The 23,690-nt window shown below is 43.8% G+C and overlaps 1 protein-coding gene across 1 annotated transcript in view; it reads right to left on the bottom strand.

Moving 5' to 3' along the window:
• LOC145344464 (immunoglobulin superfamily member 22-like) overlaps positions 1-20,016 on the bottom strand; it is a 102,465-nt gene extending 82,449 nt beyond the window's left edge. The window contains exons 1-4 of the mRNA XM_080191610.1: positions 19,893-20,016; positions 13,756-13,890; positions 13,280-13,416; positions 1,418-1,517 (exon numbers count right to left, since the gene is read on the bottom strand). Coding sequence (XP_080047736.1) covers positions 1,418-1,517; positions 13,280-13,416; positions 13,756-13,890; positions 19,893-20,016 — 496 coding nt within the window. The remainder of the gene's footprint in view (positions 1-1,417; positions 1,518-13,279; positions 13,417-13,755; positions 13,891-19,892) is intronic.
• Between the last annotated feature and the right edge of the window lie 3,674 nt (positions 20,017-23,690).

Genomic DNA, 23,690 nt, shown 5'->3' with positions numbered 1-23,690 from the left:
TGGCAGGGTTGTGTGGTATTGTGGTCACTGTTCTCCTGAAGACTGGGTAGTTTGCTGAGGACAATGGTCTGTTTGAGGTTGTGTGGTTGTCTGAAGGCAAGAAGTGGGGGTGTGGGGATGGCCCTGGCGAGATGTTCGTCTTCATCAATGATATGTTGAAGACTCCGGAGAAGATGAAGACACAGTGGACAGAGTACCCTTCGTCGTCCAGTACTTCCCCGGAGTGGAGAAGCTACGGCATCTCCTCCGGAGTCTTCAACATATCACTGATGAAGACGAACATCTCGCCAGGGCCATCCCCACACCCCCACTTCTTGCCTTCAGACAACCACACAACCTCAAACAGACCATTGTCCTCAGCAAACTACCCAGTCTTCAGGAGAACAGTGACCACAATACCACACAACCCTGTCACAGTAACCTCTGCAAGACATGCCGGATCATCGACATGGATGCCATCATCACACGTGAGAATACCATACACCAGGTACACGGTAAATACTCTTGCAACTCAGCCAACGTTGTCTACCTGATACGTTGCAGGAAAGGATGTCCCGAAGCATGGTACATTGGGGAGACCATGCAGACGTTACGACAACAGATGAATGAACATCGCTCGACAATCACCAGGCAAGACTGTTCCCTTCCTGTTGGCGAACACTTCAGTGGTCATGGGCATTCAGCCTCTGACCTTCGGGTAAGCATTCTTCAAGGCGGCCTTCACGACACACGACAGCGCAGAGTCGCTGAGCAGAGACTGATAGCCATCCGCACACGAGGACTGTCTCAACAGGGATCTTGGGTTCATGTAGCACTATCTGTAACCCCCGTGACTTGCCTGGGTTTGCAAAACCTCACTTACTGTACTGTCTGGAGACAATACACATCTCTTTAACCTGTGATCAGTGCTCCTTCCACTCACATTGTTAGCCACTTTAAAACTTGAACAGCAGGTTAGGTGTAAAGATTCGCATTCTAATCAGTAATCTGTAAACTGTCTGTGCTTTATATGCTCTGTCTGAGGCCAGAACTCTCCATTCACCTGACGAAGGGGCTAACCCGAAAGCTTGTGAATTTACTATCAAATAAATCGGTTGGACTGAAACCTGGTGTTGTGAGACTCCTCACGCAGCTAGCTCAGAACAGCATTACTGGAATGCAGGAAAGAGCTGTGGAAAGTCAGTCAACATAAATGCTACAAGTGCAGTGAAACTTTGTCGAGGAATGAAATGGATAAAATCTTAAAAACATTTTTCATAACATTACATTTAAGAGAAGAAAATCACAAAAGGGCTAGGAACAACTTTATTTCTAGTGACGATCTGTATATTATCCAGGAACAGATCTGAAGCAACACCAAATCAACATGCACTAAATAAACATTATCATATATAATCCACACAGGCTCAGAACTTACTCTCAGTCACTGTCAATGAGAAGGTATATGTGCAGTCAGCATGAGCGTTGGAAGCAATGCATTTGTATGCATCCTCATCATCCTGGGTAACATTATCAATCTGTAAAAGCCAGAATATCCACAAATCATACATCGCTTAAACAATGAAAACATTGTCATTCAGTAGGACAGAATAGACAGAATGCAAAGCTAGCTGAAGTCTATTCTTAAATGTGCCATCTCATTATTGATCAAAACAAACAGTGTGTGAAACAGGACTGGTTAATCCGATATTGTACTTATCAAATCAAAACTGAAAATTTGGAATCAGTAGCATGTGTGGAACCAGATTTGTTGTATCGAGAGTGCTGACTAAATTAGTTGTGTTTGTGCTATAATTGGGATATCTAAGGATAGACTAAACTACAATCTTTTACTGATTGAATTGAGGCTGAGTGTTTAATAGGGTTTATAGCTCAAAGTATACAACAACACTGGTCATCTCTGTACTAACTGAGATGGGAGTGTGGCGGCACAGGGGCTACCACAGCATGGACTGTGTTGAGACTGTATGTGCAACAGTCCAGCTGTCTCAGGACTGACTTATCAATGTTATTCGTCATTCCGAAACCACAGGTCTTGAGCAGGGTTGTTAATGTCGATTTCTAAATCTGCCAGTATAATTTCACAATTCGTTGTCAACTTTGGTTTCTCTTGTCGCTAGTTGCAGTGAGAGACTGACAGGGTTTATTACATAAATATATCAGACTAAACCTTAAGGGCTGACTGAGTTAGCAAAGTGTCTACAAGGTCTCATATTGATCAAATCAGGGCCTTGAATATTTAGGAGTGACCCCCTCAAGAAACCAGGTTTCAATCTCAAAATAATGGTAAAGTTAATGGCATTTACTGTTATTTATGTGAAAGTAGTGCAGATTTTTTTGCGAAGTGGTAGATGCTCGATTAAACGTAGAAATTCCAAAAGTATTGTGCAGGTTGTACCATTCCACTACTACTTTTGAGAAAATTGCATTTTCTTGATTGACTCAGCATTGAAGTGCATTGATGACAAGAAGCTGTTCTATGTGTGTGGCAGATATGAACTAAATTCACTACAGAATGCTAAGTCTTTGTGTATTTAGTCATGGTGTAGGAACTCTTTTAACAGTTTTAAGTTTAATTTACTTCCAGTAAATCTCTCTGACACTGAAAATTAACTATTATAAGTGTGGAATCTAATTCCCTCCTATAAATTTAATTCCCTCCCATATTAATTGTTGGAGATTTTTTAAATTTCTAATTGCAAATTAAAATAGTATCTTATTTTAATATTCCTTTCTGTTCAGTTCTTTTCTTAATCCAAGCTTTTTATTCAGAAATTGAATTCAGTTACTCTAACTTACACTTCCTTCTTAGTCTTTGCACTGTTTATTTTCCAACCCTTCAATCTCAGTAGTTAAGAAAAGACCCTATTGTTTGCCTTGTTCACTCAGGTCCTTGAAGTTTCCCTCGCTGCCCCATTATTAATATGCAGTTTTATCAACTTGCCACACAAAAATGTAAAACATGTATAGGCAAGTTTAACGGATGGCAGATGTCATTGGATCCCTCGCTGCAATAATATGTAGCACATTATTGGCTAAGTAAGTGAATAACGAATATAATGAATATTAGTATTAACGATTGTGTTGCCTCTTACTATCAACCTAGTGCCAGTCAGAGTAGAATGTCAGCTAAGATGAAAACTGGTTTGAGAGATGGTGCAAGAGGGAGGGATTCAAATTCCTGGGACATTGGAACCGATTCTGTGGGAGGTGGGACCAGTACAAATCAGATGGACTGTACCTGGGCAGGACTGGAACCAATGTCCTAGGGCAAATGTTTGCTAGTGCTGTTGGGGAGGGTTTAAACTAATGTGGCAGAGGGATGGGAAACGATGCAAGAAGTCAGAGGGATTGAAAACTGGCTGGGCAATAGGAGACAGAGAGTAGTAGTGCAAGGGTCCTTTTCTGGCTGGAGGTCAGTCACCAGTGGTGTGCCGCAGGGCTCAGTACTGGGACCTCTCCTCTTTGTAGTATATATAAACGACTTGGAAGAGGGTGTACGTGGTGTGATCAGCAAGTTTGCAGATGACACCAAGATGGCAGGATTGGCAGATACTGAGGAAGACTGTCAGGTGACACAGCAGGATATAGATAGGTTGGTATATTGGGCAGATAGATGGCAGATGGAATTTAATCCTGACAAATGCGAGGTGATGCATTTTGGAAGGAATAATGCAAGGAGGAGTTACATGATAAAAGATAGACCGATTAAGAGTATAGAAATACAGAGGGACCTGGGAGTGCAGGTGCACAAGTCTCTGAAGGTGTCAACACAGGTAGAGAAGGTTGTGAAGAAAGCTTATGGAATGCTAGCCTTTATAGGAAGGGGTATAGAGTATAAGAGCTGTCGTCTAATGCTTCAGTTGTACAGAATGTTGGTTAGGCCACATAAGGAGTACTGCATCCAGTTCTGGTCACCTTACTACCGGAAGGACGTGGAGACTCTGGAGAGGGTGCAGAGGAGGTTTACCAGGATGTTGCCTGGCATGGAAGGACTGAGTTACGAGGAAAGGTTGGAAAAACTGGGGCTCTTCGCCATAGGAAGACGGAGATTAAGGGGGGATCTGATAGAGGTGTATAAAATAATGAAGGGAATAGATAGAGTAAACAGTGGTAGGCTTTTCCCTAGATTGGGGACAACTATTACGAGAGGTCACGATCTAAGGGTGAGGGGGGAGAAGTATAATTTGGATACTAGAGGAAGGTTTTTCATGCAGAGGGTCGTGGGGGTATGGAACGCGCTACCAAGTAAGGTGGTGGAGGCAGGCACGTTGGACTTGTTTAAGGTTTACTTAGATAGACACATGAGCGAAACAGGGATGGAGGGTTATAGTAGACGGTATTAAAAAGGGTCAGAGCCTCGGGACGACACTGGAAATGTAATATTACATGTTAATGTTTTGTCTCTTTTAATCCACAGGTGTCGGTCCACCTTGTTGTCAAACGAGAGGCATGCACACGGTGGGTCGTGCGTGGGCTGCTCTTGGACGTTTCAAGAGTGGCCTAGTACTTTGTGTCGTTGTGTGTGCTTAATCCTGGACCAGCAGACAGGCACCACAACAGCTCAGTGACTATCACTGCTAGCTGTGCAGATACATGGATTTGGGCCTGTGTATGTGGGAGTTTGCGCATTCTCCCTGTGGTTGCGTGGGTTTCCTCCGGGTGCTCCGGTCTCCACCCACGCCCCAAAGATGTGCTCTTAGGCTGATTGGTGTACCAAATTGACACTATTCTCCCCTGAATCTGGCTACATTAGGGGTACCATTCACATACACACGGGGCAGGGTATGTGTAGGAAAATGCTTTGTTGAAATGGCGGCGCGGGCTCATTGGGCCGAAGGGCCTGTTTCCTGTGCTGGGTTGTTCTTTGTTCTTTGTAAAGTGGGATCAGAAACAAAAGGCAGCAAGGGAAAGAGTGGAAGGCAGAGAAACCAAAGTCAAAAATCAAAACGGGCCACCATCCAGAGTACAGAGACGGTGGAGAACTCAGTGAATGGGTCCATTAAGGCAAAGAGAAATAAAACACAGGGCAAGTGTACAAAACATGACAGGACAGATGGTCTGAGAAAGCAGGGCAGGGAGCCAGAGAAGTCCAGATTAAACTGCATTTATTTCAATGCAAGAGGCCTGATGGTCAAGGCAGGTGAACTCAGGGCATGGGACTGGGATATTATAGCTATTATTGAAACATGGCTAAGGGACGGGCAGGACTGGTAGCTCAACATACCAGGGTACATACAGATGCCATAAAAAAGATAGAACAGGAAGTAAGAGAGGAGGGGGAGTAGTGTTTGTGTTTAGGGATAACATCATGGAAGTACTGAGAGGTGATATATCCAAGGGCTTGCCCACTAAGTTGATATGGGTAAAGCCAAGAAACAAGAAGGGGAAGATCACTTTGATAGGATTGTACTACGGGTGCCCAAATAGTCAGTGGGAAATTGAGGAGCAAATATGTAAGGAGTTTACAAATAGCTCCAAGAAAAATAGGGTGGTAATATAGTAGGGGACTTTAACTTTTCCAACATTGACTGGGACAACCACAATACTTAAGGCTTGGATGGAGAGAAATTTGTTGAGTGTATTCAGAAGGAATTTCTCATTCAGCATGTAGATGGTCTGACCAGAAGGGGGGCAAAACTTGACTTTCCCATGAGAAATAAAGAAGGGCATGTGACAGAAGTGTTAGTGAGGGATCACTTTGGGGCCAATGATCATAATTGCATTAGTTTTAAGATAGCTATGGAGAACATAAGAACTTGGAGCAGGAGTAAGCCATCTGGCCTCTCGAGCCTGCTCCACCATTCAATAAGATCATGGCTGATCTTTTTGTGGACTCAGCTCCACTTACCCGCCCACTCACCATAACCCTTACTTCCTTTACTGTTCAAAAAAGTACCTATCCTTGCCTTAAAAACATTCAATGAGGTAGCCTCAACTGCTTAACTGGGCAGGGAATTCCACAGATTCATAACCATTTGTGTAAAGAAGTTTCTTCTTAACTCAGTCCTAAATCTGCTCTTCCTTATTTTTAGGCTATGCCCCCGAGTTCTAGTTTCACCTGCCTGTGGAAATAACTTCCCTGCTTCTATCTTGTCTATTACCTTCATAATTTTATATGTTTTTAATAAGGTATTAAGAAAGAGGATGTGTTGGAGCTTTTGAAAAGCATCAAGCTAGATAAGTCACCAGGACCAGATGGGATGTACCCCAGACTATTGTGGAAAGTGGGGGAGGAGATTGCTGAGCCCCTGGTGATGATCTTTGCACCATCAATGGAGACAGGAGAGGTTCCAGAGGATTGCGGATATTGTTCCTTTATTCAAGAAAGGGAGCAGAGATAGCCCTGGAAATTATAAACAGTGAGTCTAACCTCAATGGTTGGTAAGTTGATGGAGAAGATCCTGAGAGGCAGAACTTATGAACATTTGGAGAGGTATAATATGATTAAGAATAGTCAGCATGGCTTTGTCAAAGGCAGATCATGCCTTACGAGCCTGATTTAATTTTTTGAAGATGTGACTAAACACATTGATGAAGGAAGAGCAGTAGATGTAGTATATATAGACTTCAGCAAGGCATCTGATAAGGTGCCCCATGCAAGACTTATTGAGAAAGTGAGGGGGCATGGGATCCAAGGGGACATTGCTTTGTGGATCCAGAACTGGTTTGCCCACAGAAGGCAAAGAGTAGTTATAAATGGGTCATCTTCTGCATGGAGGTTGGTCACCAGTGGAGTGCCCCAGGGATCTGTTCTGGGAACCTTGCTCTTTGTGATTTTTATAAATGACCTGGATGAAGAAGTGGAGGGATGGATTTCTAAGTTTGCTGATGACACAAAGGTTGGAGATGTTGTGGATTGTGTGGAGGGATGTCAGAAGTTGCAGCGAGACATTGATAGGATGCAAGACTGGGTGGAGAAGTGGTATTTGGACTTCAGCCCGAATAAGTGTGAAGTGGTTCATTTTGGCAGGTCAAACAGGATGGCAGAATATAATATTAATGGTAGGACTCTTGGCAGTGTGGACGATCAGAAGGATCTTGGGGTCTGAGTTCGTAGGACGCTCAAAGCAGCTGCGCAGGTTGGAGCTGTGGTTAAGAAGGCGTATGGTGTACTGGCCTTCATCAATCAAGGAATTGAGTTTAAGAGTTGAGAGATAATGTTGCAGCTATGTAGGACCCTGGTCAGACCCCACTTGTGAGTACTGTGCTCAGTTCTGGTCGCCTCATTACAGGAAGGATGTGGAAGCTATAGAAAGGGTGCAGAGGAGATTTACAAGGATGTTGCCTGGATTGGGGAGCAGGTCTTATGAGGATAGGTTGAGGAAGCTTGGCCTTTTCTCCTTGGAGAGACGAAGGATGAGGAGTGACCTGATAGTAATGTATAAGATGTTGAGAGGTATTGATTGAGTGGATAGTCAGAGGCTTTATCCCAGGGCTGAAATGATTGCCACAAGAGGACACAGGTTTAAGGTGCTGGAGAGTAGATACAGAGGACATGTCAGGGGTAAGATTTTCACTCAGAAGGTGGTGGGTGCGTGGAATGGGCTGCTGGCAACAGTGGTGGAGGCGGATTCGACAGGGTCTTTTAAGAGACTTTTAGATAAGTACATGGAACTTAGTAAGATAAAGGGTTATAGGTAAGCCTAGTAATCTTTAAGGTAGGGACATGTTCCGCACAACTTTGTGGGCCAAAGGGCCTGTATTATGCTGTAGTTTTTCTATGTTTTGATGTTTCTATGTTTCTAAGATCTCCCTTCAGTCTTCTGAATTCCATTGAGTATACTCAGTCTCTCCTCATAAGCCAATCCTTATTGTATTGGCATATAAGAACATAAGAACATAAGAAATAGGAGGAGTAGGCCATCTAGCCCTTCGAGCCTGCCCCGCCATTCAATAAGATCATGGCTGATCTGTCGTGGCTCAGTTCCACATTCCCACCCTCTCCCCATAACCCTTAATCCCCTCTCTTATCAAAAACCCATCAACCCGCATCTTAAAAATATTGAGCGAGGCAGCCTCCACCACTTCAACGGGCAGAGAATTCCAGAGATTCACCACCCTTTGAGTGAAGAAGTTCTTCCTCAACTCCATTCTAAACCGCGCCCCCTTTATCTTGAGGTTGTGCCCCCTAGTCCTACTGTCTTTTTTGAGCGGGAAGAGTCTCTCCACCTCTATCCTATCCATCCCATTCATCATCTTATACGTCTCAATGAGATCTCCCCTCATTCTTCTAAACTCTAACGAGTACAAGCCTAGTTTATTCAGCCTCTCCTCATAGCTCAACCCCCTCAACTCCAGCATCAGCCTAGTAAACCTCCTCTGCACTCCCTCCAAGGCCAAAATATCCTTGCGTAAGTACAGCGCCCAAAACTGCACACAGTACTCCAGCTGCGGCCTCACCAATGCCCTATGTAGCCGCAGCAAGACCTCCCTACTTTTATATTCAATCCCCCTCGCGATGAAGGCCAGCATCCCATTCGCCTTCCTGACCACCTGCTGCACCTGCAGGCTGGGTTTTTGCGACTCATGCACAAGGACCCCGAGGTCCCTCTGCACCGTCGCCTGCTGCAGTTTTTTGCCATGTAAGTAATAATCCTTCCTACCAAAGTGGACCACCTCGCACTTGCCAAAATTAAATTCCATTTGCCAGTTCCTGGCCCATTCGCCCAGCCTATCTAGATCCTTCTGCAGATTCTCCACACCTTCTGCGCAATTTGTCGTTCCACCAATCTTGGTGTCATCAGCAAATTTTGACACCATACACTCGGTTCCCTCCTCCAGATCATCTATATAAATGGTAAATAGCTGAGGCCCCAGCACCGACCCCTGGGGCACTCCACTAGTCACCATCCGCCAATCCGAATAGCACCCGTTGACCCCCACTCTCTGCCTCCTATTTTACAACCAATCCTCTATCCACGCTAACACCCTACCCCCAACTCCATGTCCCCTGACCTTCTGCAATAACCTCTTGTGAGGTACCTTGTCAAACGCCTTCTGAAAATCAAGAAAGACCACATCCACCGGCTCCCCTCTATCCACTGCCCTAGACACATCCTCATAGAACTCCAGTAAATTTGTCAGACACTACTTCCCCTTAACGAAACGTCTGCTCTATCAAGCAATTCCCCTCAAGATGCCTTGCTATTTCCTCCTTGATGATGGATTCTAACATTTTACCTACAACAGACGTTAAACTAACAGGCCTATAATTCCCCACCTTTTGCCTGCCACCCTTCTTAAACAACGGCGTAACATTAGCCATTTTCCAATCTTCCGGCACTTCCCCAGAATCCAGCGACGTCTGGAAAATAACCACCAAGGCATCCACTATCACCTCCGCCATTTCTTTCAGGACCCTCAGATGCATTCCATCCGGTCCTGGGGACTTGTCCACAATCAGTCCCTCCAGTCTGTCGAGCACCGCCTCTCTAGTAACAATAATGTCATTGAGACCCTCCAGTCCTACCACCTTTCCATCTCTAACACCCAGCAAATTATTCACATCCTCCTCCCTGAAGACCGAAACAAAAAAGTTATTCAAGACCTCAGCCATTTCCCCATCCCCTACCACTAAGTCCCCCCTCTCATCCTCTAAGGGTCCAACGTTCACCCTAGCCAGCCTCTTCCTTTTTATATATTTATAAAAACTTTTGCTATCCTTTTTTATATTAAGCGCTAGCCCAGCTTCATAGTTTCTCCTACCCTTCTTTATCAAATTCTTTGTCAATCTTTGTTGACATTTAAACCACTCCCAATCCTCTTCTCGCCCACTACTCTTAGCTACTCTAAACGCCTCCGCTTTTAATTTAACACTTTCCTTCACCTCCTTCGTTATCCACGGCTTATTACCTCTCCTCCTACGGTCCTTTTTGACCATCGGAATAAATTTCTGCTGAGCACCAAGAAAGATCTCCTTAAAGATCCTCCACTGCTCCTCAGCAGACCTACCTTCCAACGCGCTCCCCCAGTCCACATTCGCCAATTCTTCTCTCATCCTACTGTACTCCCCTCTGTTCAAACAAAGGACGCGTGTCCAGGAACCCACATTCTCCTCCTCCATCTACACCAGAAACTCTACCTTACAATGATCACTCTCCCCAAGAGGATCCTTCACCACAAGTTCCCTAATTCTACCTGCCTCATTACATAATACCAGATCCAAGATAGCTCACTCCCTCGTCGGCTCCAACACACACTGTTCAAGGAAACTATCCCGGCAGCATTCCAAGAACTCCTCCTTGAGCCCACCGCGTCCAACATGGGTCGACCAATCAATATGCAGGTTGAAATCCCCCATAATTACGGCCGTCCCATTCCTGCACGCTGCACTTATTTGCGCGTTAACAGCCCGCCCCACCTCCAGATCATTATTCGGAGGCCTATAGACGACACCCACCAGCGTCTTCCTCCCTTTGCTGTTCCTAATCTCCACCCACAACGCTTCCACTTTCTGCTCTTTGGCTCCAATATCATCCCTTGCTACCACCCTGATGCTATCCTTAATCAGCAGAGCTACGCCACCCCCTCTTTCCTCCTGCCTATCCTTCCTAAACACTTGATACCCCTGGACATTCAGCTCCTAGTCCCTGTCACCTTGCAGCCACGTCTCTGTAATGGCCACCAGATCATATCCATTTGCGCTGATCTGCGCCACCAGCTATGAATAGCTCCTTGATAGATCTGGCCCAAAAGTTAAAATTCAAAATTGGGGTAAGGCCAATTTTGTTGGTATTAGACAGGAATTTTCAAAAGTTGATTGGGGGAGTCTGTTGGCAGCCAAAGGGACATCTGGTAAGTGGGAACACTTTCAAAAGCGTGTTAATCAAGGTTCAAGGTAAGCACATTCCCTTTAGAGTGAAGGGCAAAGCGGGTTGACTTGGGATATTGAGGCCCTGATCAAAAAGAAGAAGGAGGCATAAGACATGCATAGGCAGTTGGGATCAAGTAGATCCCTTGAAGGGAATAGAGGTTGTCAGAATAGGTTGTCAGAGAGAGAAATCAGGAGGGCAAAAAGGGAACATGAGATTGCTTTGGCAGATAAGGCAAAGCAGAATCCAAAGAGCTTCAACAAATACATAAAGGGCAAAAAAGTAAATAGGGAGAGAGTAGGGCCTCTTAAGGAGCAACAAGATCACCTATGATTGGATCCACAAGAGATGGGTGATATCCTAAATGAATATTTCTCATCGGTATTTACTATTGAGAAAGGCATGGATCTTAGGGAACTTGGAGAAATAAATAGTGATCATAGAATCATAGAAACCTACAGTGCAGAAAGAGGTCCTTCAGCCCATTGAGTCTGCACTGACCACAATCCCACCCAGGCCCTACCCCCATATCCCTACACATTTACGGCTAATCCCTCTAACTAAGCATCTCAGGACACTCGGGCAATTTTTTTTTTAGCGTGGCCAACCAACCTAACCTGCACATCTTTGGACTGTGGAAGGAAACCGGAGCACCTGGAGGAAACCCACACAGACATGAGGAGAATGTGCAAACTCCACACAGGCAGTGACCCGAGCTGCGAATTGAACCCAGGTCCCTGGAGTTGTGAAGCAACAGTGCTAACCACTGTGCTACCGTGCCGCCCCATGATGTCTTGAGGACTGTACATATTACAGAGGAGGTGGTGCTGGAAGTCTTAAAGTGCATCAAGGTAGATAAATCCCATAGACCTGATTAAATGTATCCCAAGACATTGTGGGAGGCTAGGGAAGAAATTGTGGGTCCCCTAGCAGAGATATTTGAACCATCAACAGTCACGGGTGAGGTGCCTGAAGATTGGAGGGTCACAAATGTTATGCCTGTGTTTAAGAAGGGCTGCAGGGAAAAGCCTGGGAACCACAGACTGGTGAGCCTAATGTCTGTAGTGGGTAAGTTTTAGAAGGTATTCCAAGAGGCAGGGTCTACAGGCATTTAGAGAGGCAAGGACTGATTAGGGACAGTTATTATTGTTTTGTGAGTAGAAAATCATGTTTCATGGATTTGATTCAGTTTTTGGTAACCAAGAAGGTAGATGAGGGCAGTGCAGTCGATGTTGCCTGCATGGACTTTAGCAAAACCTTTGACAAGCTGCCACATAGTAGGCTGTTGTGTGAGGTTAAATCTCACAAGAACCAGGGTGAAGTAGACAATTGTATGCAAAATTGGCTTGATGACAGAAGACAAAGGGTGGTTGTAGAGGATTGTTTTTCAGACTGAGGTCTGTGACCTGCATTGTGCCTCATGGGTCAGTGCTGGGTCCACTGTTATTTGTTATTTATATTAATAACTTGGATGAGAATTTATGGGGAATGGTTAGTGAGTTTGCAGATGACACCAAGGTTGGTGGCATAGTGGACAGTGAGGAAGGTTATCTAGGATTGCAAGGGATCATGATCAATGGGCCAGCAGGCCTATAAATGGCAGATGGAGTTTAATTTAGATAAATGTGAGGTAATGCATTTTGGTAGATTGAATCGGGGCAGGACCTATTCAGTTAATGGTAGGGCGAAGGGGAGAGTTATAGAACAAAGAGAACTAGGAGCACAGGCTCAGAGCTCCCTGAAAATGGAGTCACATGTGGACAGGGTGAAGAAAGCATTTGGCATGCTTGATTTCATTGGTCAGAACATTGAATACAGATGTTAGAACGTCTTGTTGAAGTTGTACAAGACATTAGTAAGGCCACATTTGGAATACTGTGTAGAGTTCTAGTCACCCTATTATAAAAAGGATATTATTAAACTAGAAAGAATGCAGAAAAGATTTACTAGGACGCTTTTGGGACTTGATGGTTTGAGTTATAAGGATAGGCTGGATAGATTGAGATTTTTTTCACCTGGAGCATAGGAAGCTTCGGGGTGATCTTATGGAGGTCTGTAAAATAATGAGGGGCATAGATGAGGTAGATTGTCAACATCTTTTCTCAAAGGTAGTAGAGTCTAAAACTAGAGGGCAGAAGTTCAACATGAGAGGGGAGAGATATAAAAGGTCCAGAAGGGCAATTTTTCACTCAGAAGTTAATGATTGTCTGGAACGAGCTGCAGAGGCAGTAGTAGAAGCAGATAAAATTTAAGAAGCGTTTAGACAGTTATGTGAGTAAGATGGATATAGAGGAATTGGGATTAGTTTAGTGGTTAAAAACTGGGCGGAATGGACAAGTTTGGCCAAAGGACCTGTTCCATGCTGTAAACCTCTAGAACCTGCCCTTTCCTTTCAGATGCTGATCAACTAAGTATCTTAATTAGCTGGATAAGACAGTCCATAATAATCCATTGGTTTCAGATACCTTTAGAACATTCTCCTTAGTAATGCCGTCAAAGAACATCTTTGCTCCTTCTTTGATTGGCTTTCCACTTCCTCGCTTCCACTGAATGGTGGGTTTGGGATTTCCAGAGACCTTAGCTCTAAAAATTGCATCTTTGCCTAGAGTAAAACAGAGATTGCAGTAGTACCAGTATAGACTGATATGACAGAGATATTACTCACACACACACATCAAAATCTCACTGCGTATCATTTAAAACACATTGGGGGTGATTTTGAGCCGCAATCTCCGTGCGCAGGATTGGTGGTCCTCCATCAGAACTGCATTTTCTCCTTTTATTTCTCTTGTTTATTTTTACACAAGATTGGATCAGTCACTTGTGCTCCCTTTTCAACAAAAATACAAACCCAAGTGAGAACCAAAGACCCACTGTGCAGGCTATTGCCATGATCAGAAAAAAGGAGAAAGACAATTGGGTGAATCAGGGTCTAGCTTACCCTCTTGAATGACAGAAGAATTTGGCTTTTCATCAAACTCAGGGATGCTCTCTCCTGGAGGGATCTCGAAAGACCGTGTGACAACATTCAGCGTCTGCTGTGTGATTGATGATTTTCTTTGTACTTGCTCTCCATCTGAAATATAGCATACGCCTTTTAACAGCAAAGATATGCAGGTTGTTAATGAACATGTTTGTGGATGTTTATCTCTTTATCAATATTCACAATAGCTATACATCTCTTCAGGTCACCAATACAGAGTGATATTTAGCTTAGACTGAAAGGTTGATGGATTCTTAACTTTAATGATTCTCAAAGGTTCCAGTGAAAATGATGCTGATGGATGTCAATCCAAATTCAAAATAGTCCAAGCTCACAAAGCAATATTGAAATGTAGCATGTAGTCTGGCATTTTAAAGATAAGCTACATCGAGCTAAGGGATATGATAGAAATAGGACTGTTGTCTGCACAACACACACTATGGCTGGAATTCACCAATCTCGTATGCCCTGCCACCATTGCCAGCGAGAAAATTTAACGTTCAGCTAAAACTCCATCCAGTGCAGCGGGCCCGAGAATCCCAGCCGTGGATGAGAATTCTGGCCTATATCTTACAATATACATTATATAGCCATCCAATCAACCATACCATTGTGCAAGGTCTCATCATTTCTTTCTATTACTGACAAAATCATATCCCAGCACTTCTTTGTTTCATTTGTTATCTACATTTTCATGTTAGTTTCCAACTTCTCTATAATCACAATCAACTTCCAGAAAACAACTGATTTTCTAGATTTGTTTGGAATATCTGTGATTCCTAGCTCCCTCTACTTCTGTCCTCCACCTTTCACAACTTCAATGTTTTCAAAAATCTATTTAACATGTCCAAGCTCCATACCCTCTTGTGTCCACTGTAACCTTCATTCTTACAATCACCTCCAGGTTCAATTCTTCTAATGCTTCTTCACTGGTTCCTTTAACTAAGCATCTAATCATTCTAACTCACTCCAAACTACATTGTATACATCCTCTCTGACACAACATTTAATTCCTCAATCATCCTTATTCTTGGTGGTCTTCGTTGGATCTTAATCACTCAAGGTACTGTTTTGAATTTTAAGTCACCATTCACAAATTCATCAATGTTATTGTGCCCATACCAGCGTTCGCTCTGTTTTTTTCTTGACTGCATTGATGATTTCTTTAGGTGTGTGGTTCCTTGGTTTGCACGACAATGGCTTTGTGGTATTTTGAGGGTTTTTGAAGTTGCTGTACGGCCATACAGCTTAGAAAGAACATTGATTTGATTTGATCTGATTTAATTTGATTTATTAACATACAGTAAAAAGCATTGTTACTTGCGCGGTATACAGTCAAAAACATACCGTTCATAGAGAAGGAAATGAGAGAGTGCAGAATGTAATGTTACAGTCATAGTTAGGGTGTAGAGAAAGATCAACTTAGTGCAAGATAAGTCCATTCAAAAATCTGGCAGCAGCAGGGAAGAAGCTGTTCTTGAGTCGGTTGGTACATGATCTCGGACTTTTGATTTTTTTTCATAAGAACATAAGAACATAAGAAATAGGAGCAGGAGTAGGCCATCTAGCCCTTCGAGCCTGCCCCGCCATTCAATAAGATCATGGCTGATCTGTTGTGGCTCAGTTCCACTTTCCCGCCCTCTCCCCATAACCCTTAATCCCCTCTCTTATCAAGAACCCATCAACCCGCTTCTTAAAAATATTTAGCGAGGCAGCCTCCACCACTTCAACGGGCAGAGAATTCCAGAGATTCACCACCCTTTGAGTGAAGAAGTTCCTCCTCAACTCCGTTCTAAACCGCCTCCCCTTTATCTTGAGGCTGTGCCCCCTAGTCCTACTGTCTTTTTTGAGCGGGAAGAGTCTCTCCACCTCTATCCTATCCATCCCATTCATCATCTTATACGTCTCAATGAGATCTCCCCTCATTCTTCTAAACTCTAACGAGTACAAGCCTAGTTTATTCAGCCTCTCCTCATAGCTCAACCCCCTCAACTCCGGTATCAGCCTAGTAAACCTCCTCTGCACTCCCTCCAGGGCCAAAATATCCTTGCGCAGGTGCGGCGCCCAAAACTGCACACAGTACTCCAGCTGCGGCCTCACCAATGCCCTATACAGCTGCAGCAAGACCTCCCTACTTTTATATTCAATCCCCCTCGCTATGAAGGCCAGCATCCCATTTGCCTTCCTGACCACCTGCTGCACCTGCAAGCTGGGTTTTTGCGACTCATGCACAAGGACCCCGAGGTCCCTCTGCACCGTCGCCTGCTGCAGTTTTTCGCCACGTAAGTAATAGTCCTTCCTACCATTCTTCCTACCAAAGTGGACCACCTCACACTTGCCAACATTAAATTCCATTTGCCAGTTCCTGGCCCATTCGCCCAGCCTATCTAGATCCTTCTGCAGACTCTCCACACCCTCCGCACAATTTGCCTTTCCCCCAATCTTGGTGTCATCAGCAAATTTCGACACCCTGCACTCGGTTCCCTCCTCCAGATCATCTATATAAATGGTAAATTGCTGAGGCCCCAGCACCGACCCCTGGGGCACCCCACTAGTCACCAACCGCCAATCCGAATAGCACCCATTGACCCCCACTCTCTGCCTCCTATTTGACAACCAATCCTCTATCCACGCTAACACCCTACCCCCAACTCCATGTCCCCTGACCTTCTGCAATAACCTCTTGTGAGGTACCTTGTCAAACGCCTTCTGAAAATCCAGAAAGACCACATCCACCGGCTCTCCTCTATCCACTGCCCTAGACACATCCTCATAGAACTCCAGTAAATTTGTCAGACACAACTTCCCTTTAATGAAACCGTGTTGCGTCCGCCCTATCAAGCAATTCCCTTCAAGATGCCTCGCAATTTCCTCCTTAATGACGGATTCTAACATTTTACCTACCACAGACGTTAAACTAACCGGCCTATAATTCCCCGCCTTTTGCCTGGCACCCTTCTTAAACAACGGCGTAACATTAGCCGTTTTCCAATCTTCCGGCACTTCCCCGGAATCCAGCGACGTCTGGAAAATAACCACCAAGGCATCCACTATCACCTCCGCCATTTCTTTCAGAACCCTCGGATGCATTCCATCCGGTCCTGGGGACTTGTCCACAATCAGCCCCTCCAGTCTGTCGAGCACCACCTCTCTAGTAACAGTAATGTCATTAAGTCCCTCCATTCCTACCACCTTTCCATCGCTAACACCCAGCAAATTATTCACGTCCTCCTCCGTGAAGACAGAAACAAAAAAGTTATTCAAGACCTTAGCCATATCCCCATCCCCTACCACTAGCTCCCCTTTCTCATCCTCTAAAGGACCAACGTTCACCCTAGCCAGCCTCTTCCTTTTTATATATTTATAAAAACTCTTGCTATCCTTTTTTATATTAAGTGCTAGCCCAGCCTCATAGTTTCTCCTACCCTCCTTTATCAACTTCTTTGTCAATCTTTGTTGACATTTAAACCTTTCCCAATCCTCTTCTCGCCCACTACTCTTAGCTACTCTAAATTCCTCCGCTTTTAATTTAACACTTTCCTTCACCTCCTTCGTTATCCACGGCTTATTACCTCTCCTCCTACGGTCCTTTTTAACCATCGGAATAAATTTCTGCTGAGCACCAAGAAAGATCTCCTTAAAGATCCTCCACTGCTCCTCAGCAGACCTACCTTCCAAGGTGGAAGAGAGAATGGCTGGGGTGTGTGGGGTCCTTAATTATGATGGCTGCTTTGCCAAGGCAGCAGGAAGTGTAGACAGAGTCAATGTATGGGAGGCTGGTCTGCATGATTGATTGGGCTATATTCACAGCCTTCCGTAGTTCCTTGCGGTCTTGGACAGAGCAAGAGCCATACCAAGTTGTGATACAACCAGAAAAAATATTTTCTATGGTGCAACTGTAAAAGTTGGTGAAAGTCATAGCTGACATGCCGAATTTCCTTTGTCTTCTGAGAAAGACTAGAGGCGTTGGTGGGTTTCCTTAACTATAGTGTCGGCACGGGGGGCCAGGACAGATCTGGACACCTAAAAACTTGAAGCTCTCAATCCTTTCTATTTTGTCCCTGTTGATGTAGACAGGGGCATGTTCTCCTTTACACTTCCTGAAGTCGATGATAATCTGCTTCATTTGTTGACATTGACAGAGAAATTATTGTTGCTGCACCCAGTTCACCAGATTCTTTATCCCATTCCAGTACTCTGTCTCATCATTGTCTGAGATCCGACCCACTACTGTCATCAGCAAACTTGAAAATCTAATTGGAGGGAAATTTGGCTGCACAGTCAAAGGTGTATGAGGTGCATAGTAGGGGGCTGAGAACACAGCCTTGTGGGGCTCTGGTGTTGAGGATGATCGTGGAGAAGGTGTTGTTGCCTATCCTTACTGATTGTGGTTTGTGAGTTAGGAAGTTCAGGATCCAGTTGCAGAGGGGAGGTGCCAAGGCCCAGGCCACAGAGTTTGGAGATGTGTTTTGTGGGAATAGTATTGAAGACTAAGCTGTAGTCAATAAATAGGATAGATGTCCTTGTTATCTAGATGTTCCAGGGTTGAGCGCTAGGCCAGGGAAATGGCATCTCTGTGGATCTGTTGTGGCAGTGGGCAAACTAGTGGATCCAGGTAGTCTGGGAGACTGGAATTGATTAGTGCCATGACTAACCTTTCGAAGTATTTCATAATGATGGATGTCAGAGTCACTGGCTGACAGTCATTAAGACATGCTACTTAGTTTTTCTTTGGATGATGGTCATCTTCTTGAAGCAGATAAGGACCCCAGATTGTTGTAAAGAAAGATTGAAGATGTCTGTGAATACTCCTGTCAGCTGATCCATGCAGGATCCGAGCCAGTTGTTTTCCATGGGTTGACGTTCAAGAAAGCTGCTCTGACATCTGCAAGGTGACCCCAGATAAAGGTTCATCCAGGGCTTCCACGGTAGAAGGCATGGTCTCGTGCAGAAAGCATTGACCTCATTAGGGAGGGGTGCATTGGAGCTGGTGATTTTAAAATGCCTTCATCATGTAGCCTGTTATGTCTTGCAGACCTTGCCATAGTCGGTGGGGGTTGGTGTGGCTAGCCAGGGACTCTAGCTTGGTCCGGTATTGTCTTTTGGCATCTTTGATGGATCTCCTCAGATCATATCTGACTTTCTTGTAAAGTTAGATCATATCTGGCTTTCTTGTATATTGATGTTTACGTCTGTAACTTCATTCACCTTCCAGTATGCCAACTCCGGTCTCTTGTATGCTTTCCTCTCCCTCTGTTCTACCATTTTGGCAGAGTCTTGCATCAGTACTGAAGCACTCTTTTGCAACTCCTCTATTACTTTCTCCTATTTCTACTTGGGTCTGACCTTCAAAAGAACATAGGGATTGTTTGCAACATTAAAAACACTATCTAATTGTGAGCCATTGTTATGATTGTGACTAGGGTCAATCTGAAGAAGCTCTGTGAGGTTTGGGGTTGAAACAGACAGGTACAGATAGGTCTGTGTGAGATTCACAGTTGAGATACACCACCACAGTTGATATAAAGAAATACTTTGAGGGTTGAGATGTGACAGAGTGTATGAAAAGTCCTCAAGGCTATAGTTAATTTGGAAAAGCTCTGTGAGGTTAATATACACAAATTCCAACTTTCAGAATTGAGGAACATTGTCACTGTTAACATTGATGTGGAGATGCCAGCGCTGGACTGGGATGGGCACACTAAGAAGTCTCACAACTCCATGTTAAAGTCCACTAGGTTTATTTGGAATCATGAGCTTTCACAGCCCTTCATTAGGTGAGGGCTTCATCAGTCCACTCACCTGATGAAGGAGCAGCACTCCGAAAGTTTGTGATGCCAAATAAGCCTTTAACCTTAATTTGTGAAACTTCTTACTGTTAATATTGGGAGCTTTCTGAGGTCCAGGGTTGAGGCACGTGGTCAGGGCTGAGTCTCAGTAAACTGTGTGTGTTGCAGTACAGAGTTAGGAGTCTGTGTAAGGAAAGTTTGTAAAGTTCACAATTACAGTACAAAGTCAGGGATTAGTGTAGAGGAGCACTACAAGTTCGGGGCTGACTTGTTGTTTGTATAATCTGGAAAAGTTTTGGCAGTTACCTTCCCCAGATGTGATTTTCGTCACCTGGCTTACTTTCTTCACTCTGGTGATCCCTGGGCCACTGGAATGCTCAGTCACAATTGTAGTCGTCCTGGTTGTCCTCTTTGACACTGTTGTAGCCATGATTGAGGCTCAAGTTGGAATTCTTTTTTAACTGGTGAAACACAACATCCCAAATATTAGTAATCATGTGCAAGTTTGGATGAAATTAGTCTCAAGAAATAAGAATAGCTTATTCAGACCTCCTCTGAAAATGAAGGAAATCAGTTACAGAATAAATATTTTCTAGTTTTTGAAGCCAGTGTAAACAAGAAGTTATACATAGAATGGATCAAATGCAGGCTCTTTGTTCTTTGATGGAGGTAGTGATTGCCACTGCTGTCACAATACAACATGGTTAAATATAATATTGTACACTTCAGTGTATTATTTAAATGTTGGTAAATATGGAAGTGTGGATAGAAACATAGAAAAATAGAAATTAGAAGCAGGAGGAGACCTTCGAGCCTGCTCCACCATTCATTTTGATCATGGCTGATATCAAATTAAATATCCTAATTTCCCCTCTTCCCCCCCCCCCCCCATATCCCTTGATCTCATTAGCCCTGTAGTGGGAAATATCACAAAGATGGCTACCTGGCACATAAAAAAGTTACGTGGGAGAGAAACATTAAGCAGGCACTGACTTTTAGCACAGACAGCTACTTGAAACTAAAAACATGCAGGACAAAAAGTTATTTAAAGTTAAACATGCAGGCATCAGATACTGCAGGAAGCCAGTAGACACCTTGAGGCACTTTTAAATTGAGGACAGACCTAGGACAATAAGGAGATTAGCTATAAATGGGAACGGGAATACAGAAATGCAGGAAAACCAATTCTGTATGTATAGACCGAAACTAAGTCATTGATAGTCACTGATAAAGGAAATGTATCCATTCTATGAAACAACGCAATGTTAAATGCTAATGTCTGTATGTGTCTGGCTGTAATGATGTGTTAAACTGTCAATCGTACTCAACTATAAAGATGTTTTAAATCGCTAAAAGATGTTTTAAACTGACTATCCATTGTCTGAAAAATATTAAAGAGACATTAAATAAATTGGGCCTGTACTCATTGGAGTTTTGAAGGCTGAGGGGGGATCATATAGAGACTTACAAGATAATGAAGGGTCTAGATAGGATAGAGGTAGAGAGATTCTTTCCGCTTAGAAAGGAAACCAGAACTAGAGGGCACAGCCTCAAAATAAGAAGGGGGGTGTGGGGGAGGGGGGGGTGCGCAGTTTAGAACAGAGTTGAGGAGGAATTTCTTCACTCAGAGGGTGGCGAATCTCTGGAATTCTCTGCCCATTGAAGTGTGGAGGCTACCTCGTTGAATATGTTTAAGTCACAAGTAGATAGATTTCTGATAGGTAAGGCAATTAAGGGTTATGGGGAGCAGGCGGGAAAGTGGAATGGATCCACTTCAGATCAGCCATGATCTTATTGAATGGCGGGGCAGGCTCGAAGGGCTAGATGGCCTACTCCTGCTCCTATTTCTTATGTTCTTATATAAAAATAAACCGCTCCTATTGTATTATTGAGAGAAGGTAGCTGTCCAGTACTGCGGAGTGCCAGTGCCTTTTCTCCATGAAGCTTTGTTAAATAAAACTGTACTGTTGCACCCCCAGTCTGACTCCAAAGTGGTAATTTCCCACAAAGCCCCAAGAGCTACATCTAATTTCTTTTTGAAATTACACAATGTTTTGGCCTCAACTATTTTCTGTGGCACTGAATTCCATAGATTCACTACTTTCTGGGTGAAGAAATTTCTCTTCACCTCAGTTGTAAAAGGTTTACCCTCTATCCTCAAACTGTGACCCCTAGTTCTGGACTCCCCCACCATTAGGAACATTCTTTCTGAATCTATCCTGCCTAATCCTGCTGGAATTTTATTTTTCTGTGAGATTCCCTTTCACTTTGCTAAACTCTAGTGAATATAATCCGAACCAACTTAATATCTCCTCACATGACAGACCTGCCATCCCAGGAATAATCCTTTATTGTAATCCATCTATATCAAGGACATTGTTCCACAGATAAGGACACCAAAACTGCACACAATATACCAAGGTGGGCCTCACATATACTCTGTACAACTGCAGTAAAACATCTCTATTCCCCATACTCAAATCCTCTCACTATGAAGGCCAACATACCACTTGCCTTCTTTACTGCCTGCTGTACCTGCACGCTTACTTTCAGCGACTAATGCATGAGGACATCAAGGTCTCACTGAATATCCACTTCTTTCAAATTACATCCATTCAAATAATAATCTGCCTTCCTATTTTTGCTAGTGAAGTGAATAACCTCACATTTATCCAAATTATACTGTATCTGTCATGCATATGCCCACTCACTCAGCTTCTCCAAACCATGCTGAAGCAGCTGTGCATCCTCCTCACAGTTCATCCTCCCACCCAACTTTGTGTCATCAGCACACTTGGAGATAATACATTTATCTTTACCTCTTCCAAATCATTAATATATAATGTGAACAGTTGAGGTCTGAGCACAGATCCCTGCAGCATCCCATTAGTCACTGCCTGCCAATGGGAAAATGACTCATTTATGCAAATCTTTGCTTTCTACTTGCTAACTAGTTTTCTAACCATCTCAAGACACTACTTGCAATCACATATAGTTTAACTTTATAAGATTGTCTGCTCTGTGAAACCTTGTCGAAAGCCTTCTGAAAGCCCAAAGAGACCACTAATTCTCCTTAGTCAAATCTACTCGTTACACCTTCAAAGAATTCCAGTAGATTTGTTAAGCATGATTTTCCCTTTGTAAATCCATGCTGACTTTGTCTGATTATACCATTGCTTTCCAAAATGCTGAGTTATGAAATCCTTTGCATGGACTCTAGCAACTGGAACACCTTGATAACAAGGACACCTATGTCAGATTCCTATTTATTGACTACAGCTCAGCCTTCAACATCATTATTCCCATGAAACTCATCTTGACAAACTCCATGGCAAGGGTCTTGGCACCTCCCTCTGTGACTGGATCCTGAACTTCCTAACTCATGGACCACAATAAGACCTAAGAATAGGCAACAACACCCCCTTCACAATCATCATCAACACCAGTGCCCCACAAGGCTGTGTTCTCAGCCCCCTTCTACACTTTTTATAAACTTATGATTGTATGGCCAAATTCCCCTACAATTCAATTTTCAAGTTCGCTGATGGCACCACTGTAGTGGGTTGGATCTCAAACAATGGCAAGGCGGAGTACAGGAATGAGATAGAGAATCTGGTGAACTGGTGTGGCAACAATAATCTCTCCCTCAATGTCGACAAAATGAAGGAGAGTGTCATTGACTTCAGGAAGCATAAAGGACAACATGCTCCTCTTTACATCAATGGGGATAAAATAGAAGGAGTCAAGAGCTTCAAGTTTTTAGGTATCCAGATCATCAACAACTTGTCCTGGTCCCCCCATGCTGACACTATAGTTAAGAAAGCTCACCAATGCCTCTAATTTCTCAGAAGACAAAGGAAATTTGGCATGTCAGCTACGACTTTCACCAACTTTTACAGATGCACCATAGGAAGCATTCTTTCTGGTTGTATCACAGGTTGGTATAGCTTCTGCTCTGTCCAAGACAACAAGGAACTATAAAAGGTCATGAATGTAGCCCAATCCATCATACAGACCAGCCTCCCATCCATTGACTCTGTCTACACTTACTGCTCCCTCAGCAAAGCAGCCAGCATAATTAAGGACCCCATGCACCCCGGACAT

Source organism: Carcharhinus amblyrhynchos, chromosome 6, assembly GCF_965287045.1.
Source record: "Carcharhinus amblyrhynchos chromosome 6, sCarAmb.v2.hapA, whole genome shotgun sequence".
NCBI lineage: Eukaryota > Metazoa > Chordata > Chondrichthyes > Carcharhiniformes > Carcharhinidae > Carcharhinus > Carcharhinus amblyrhynchos.
The sequence above is the reverse complement of the archived record's forward strand: the minus strand, read 5'-3'. Positions and strand labels throughout refer to the sequence as shown.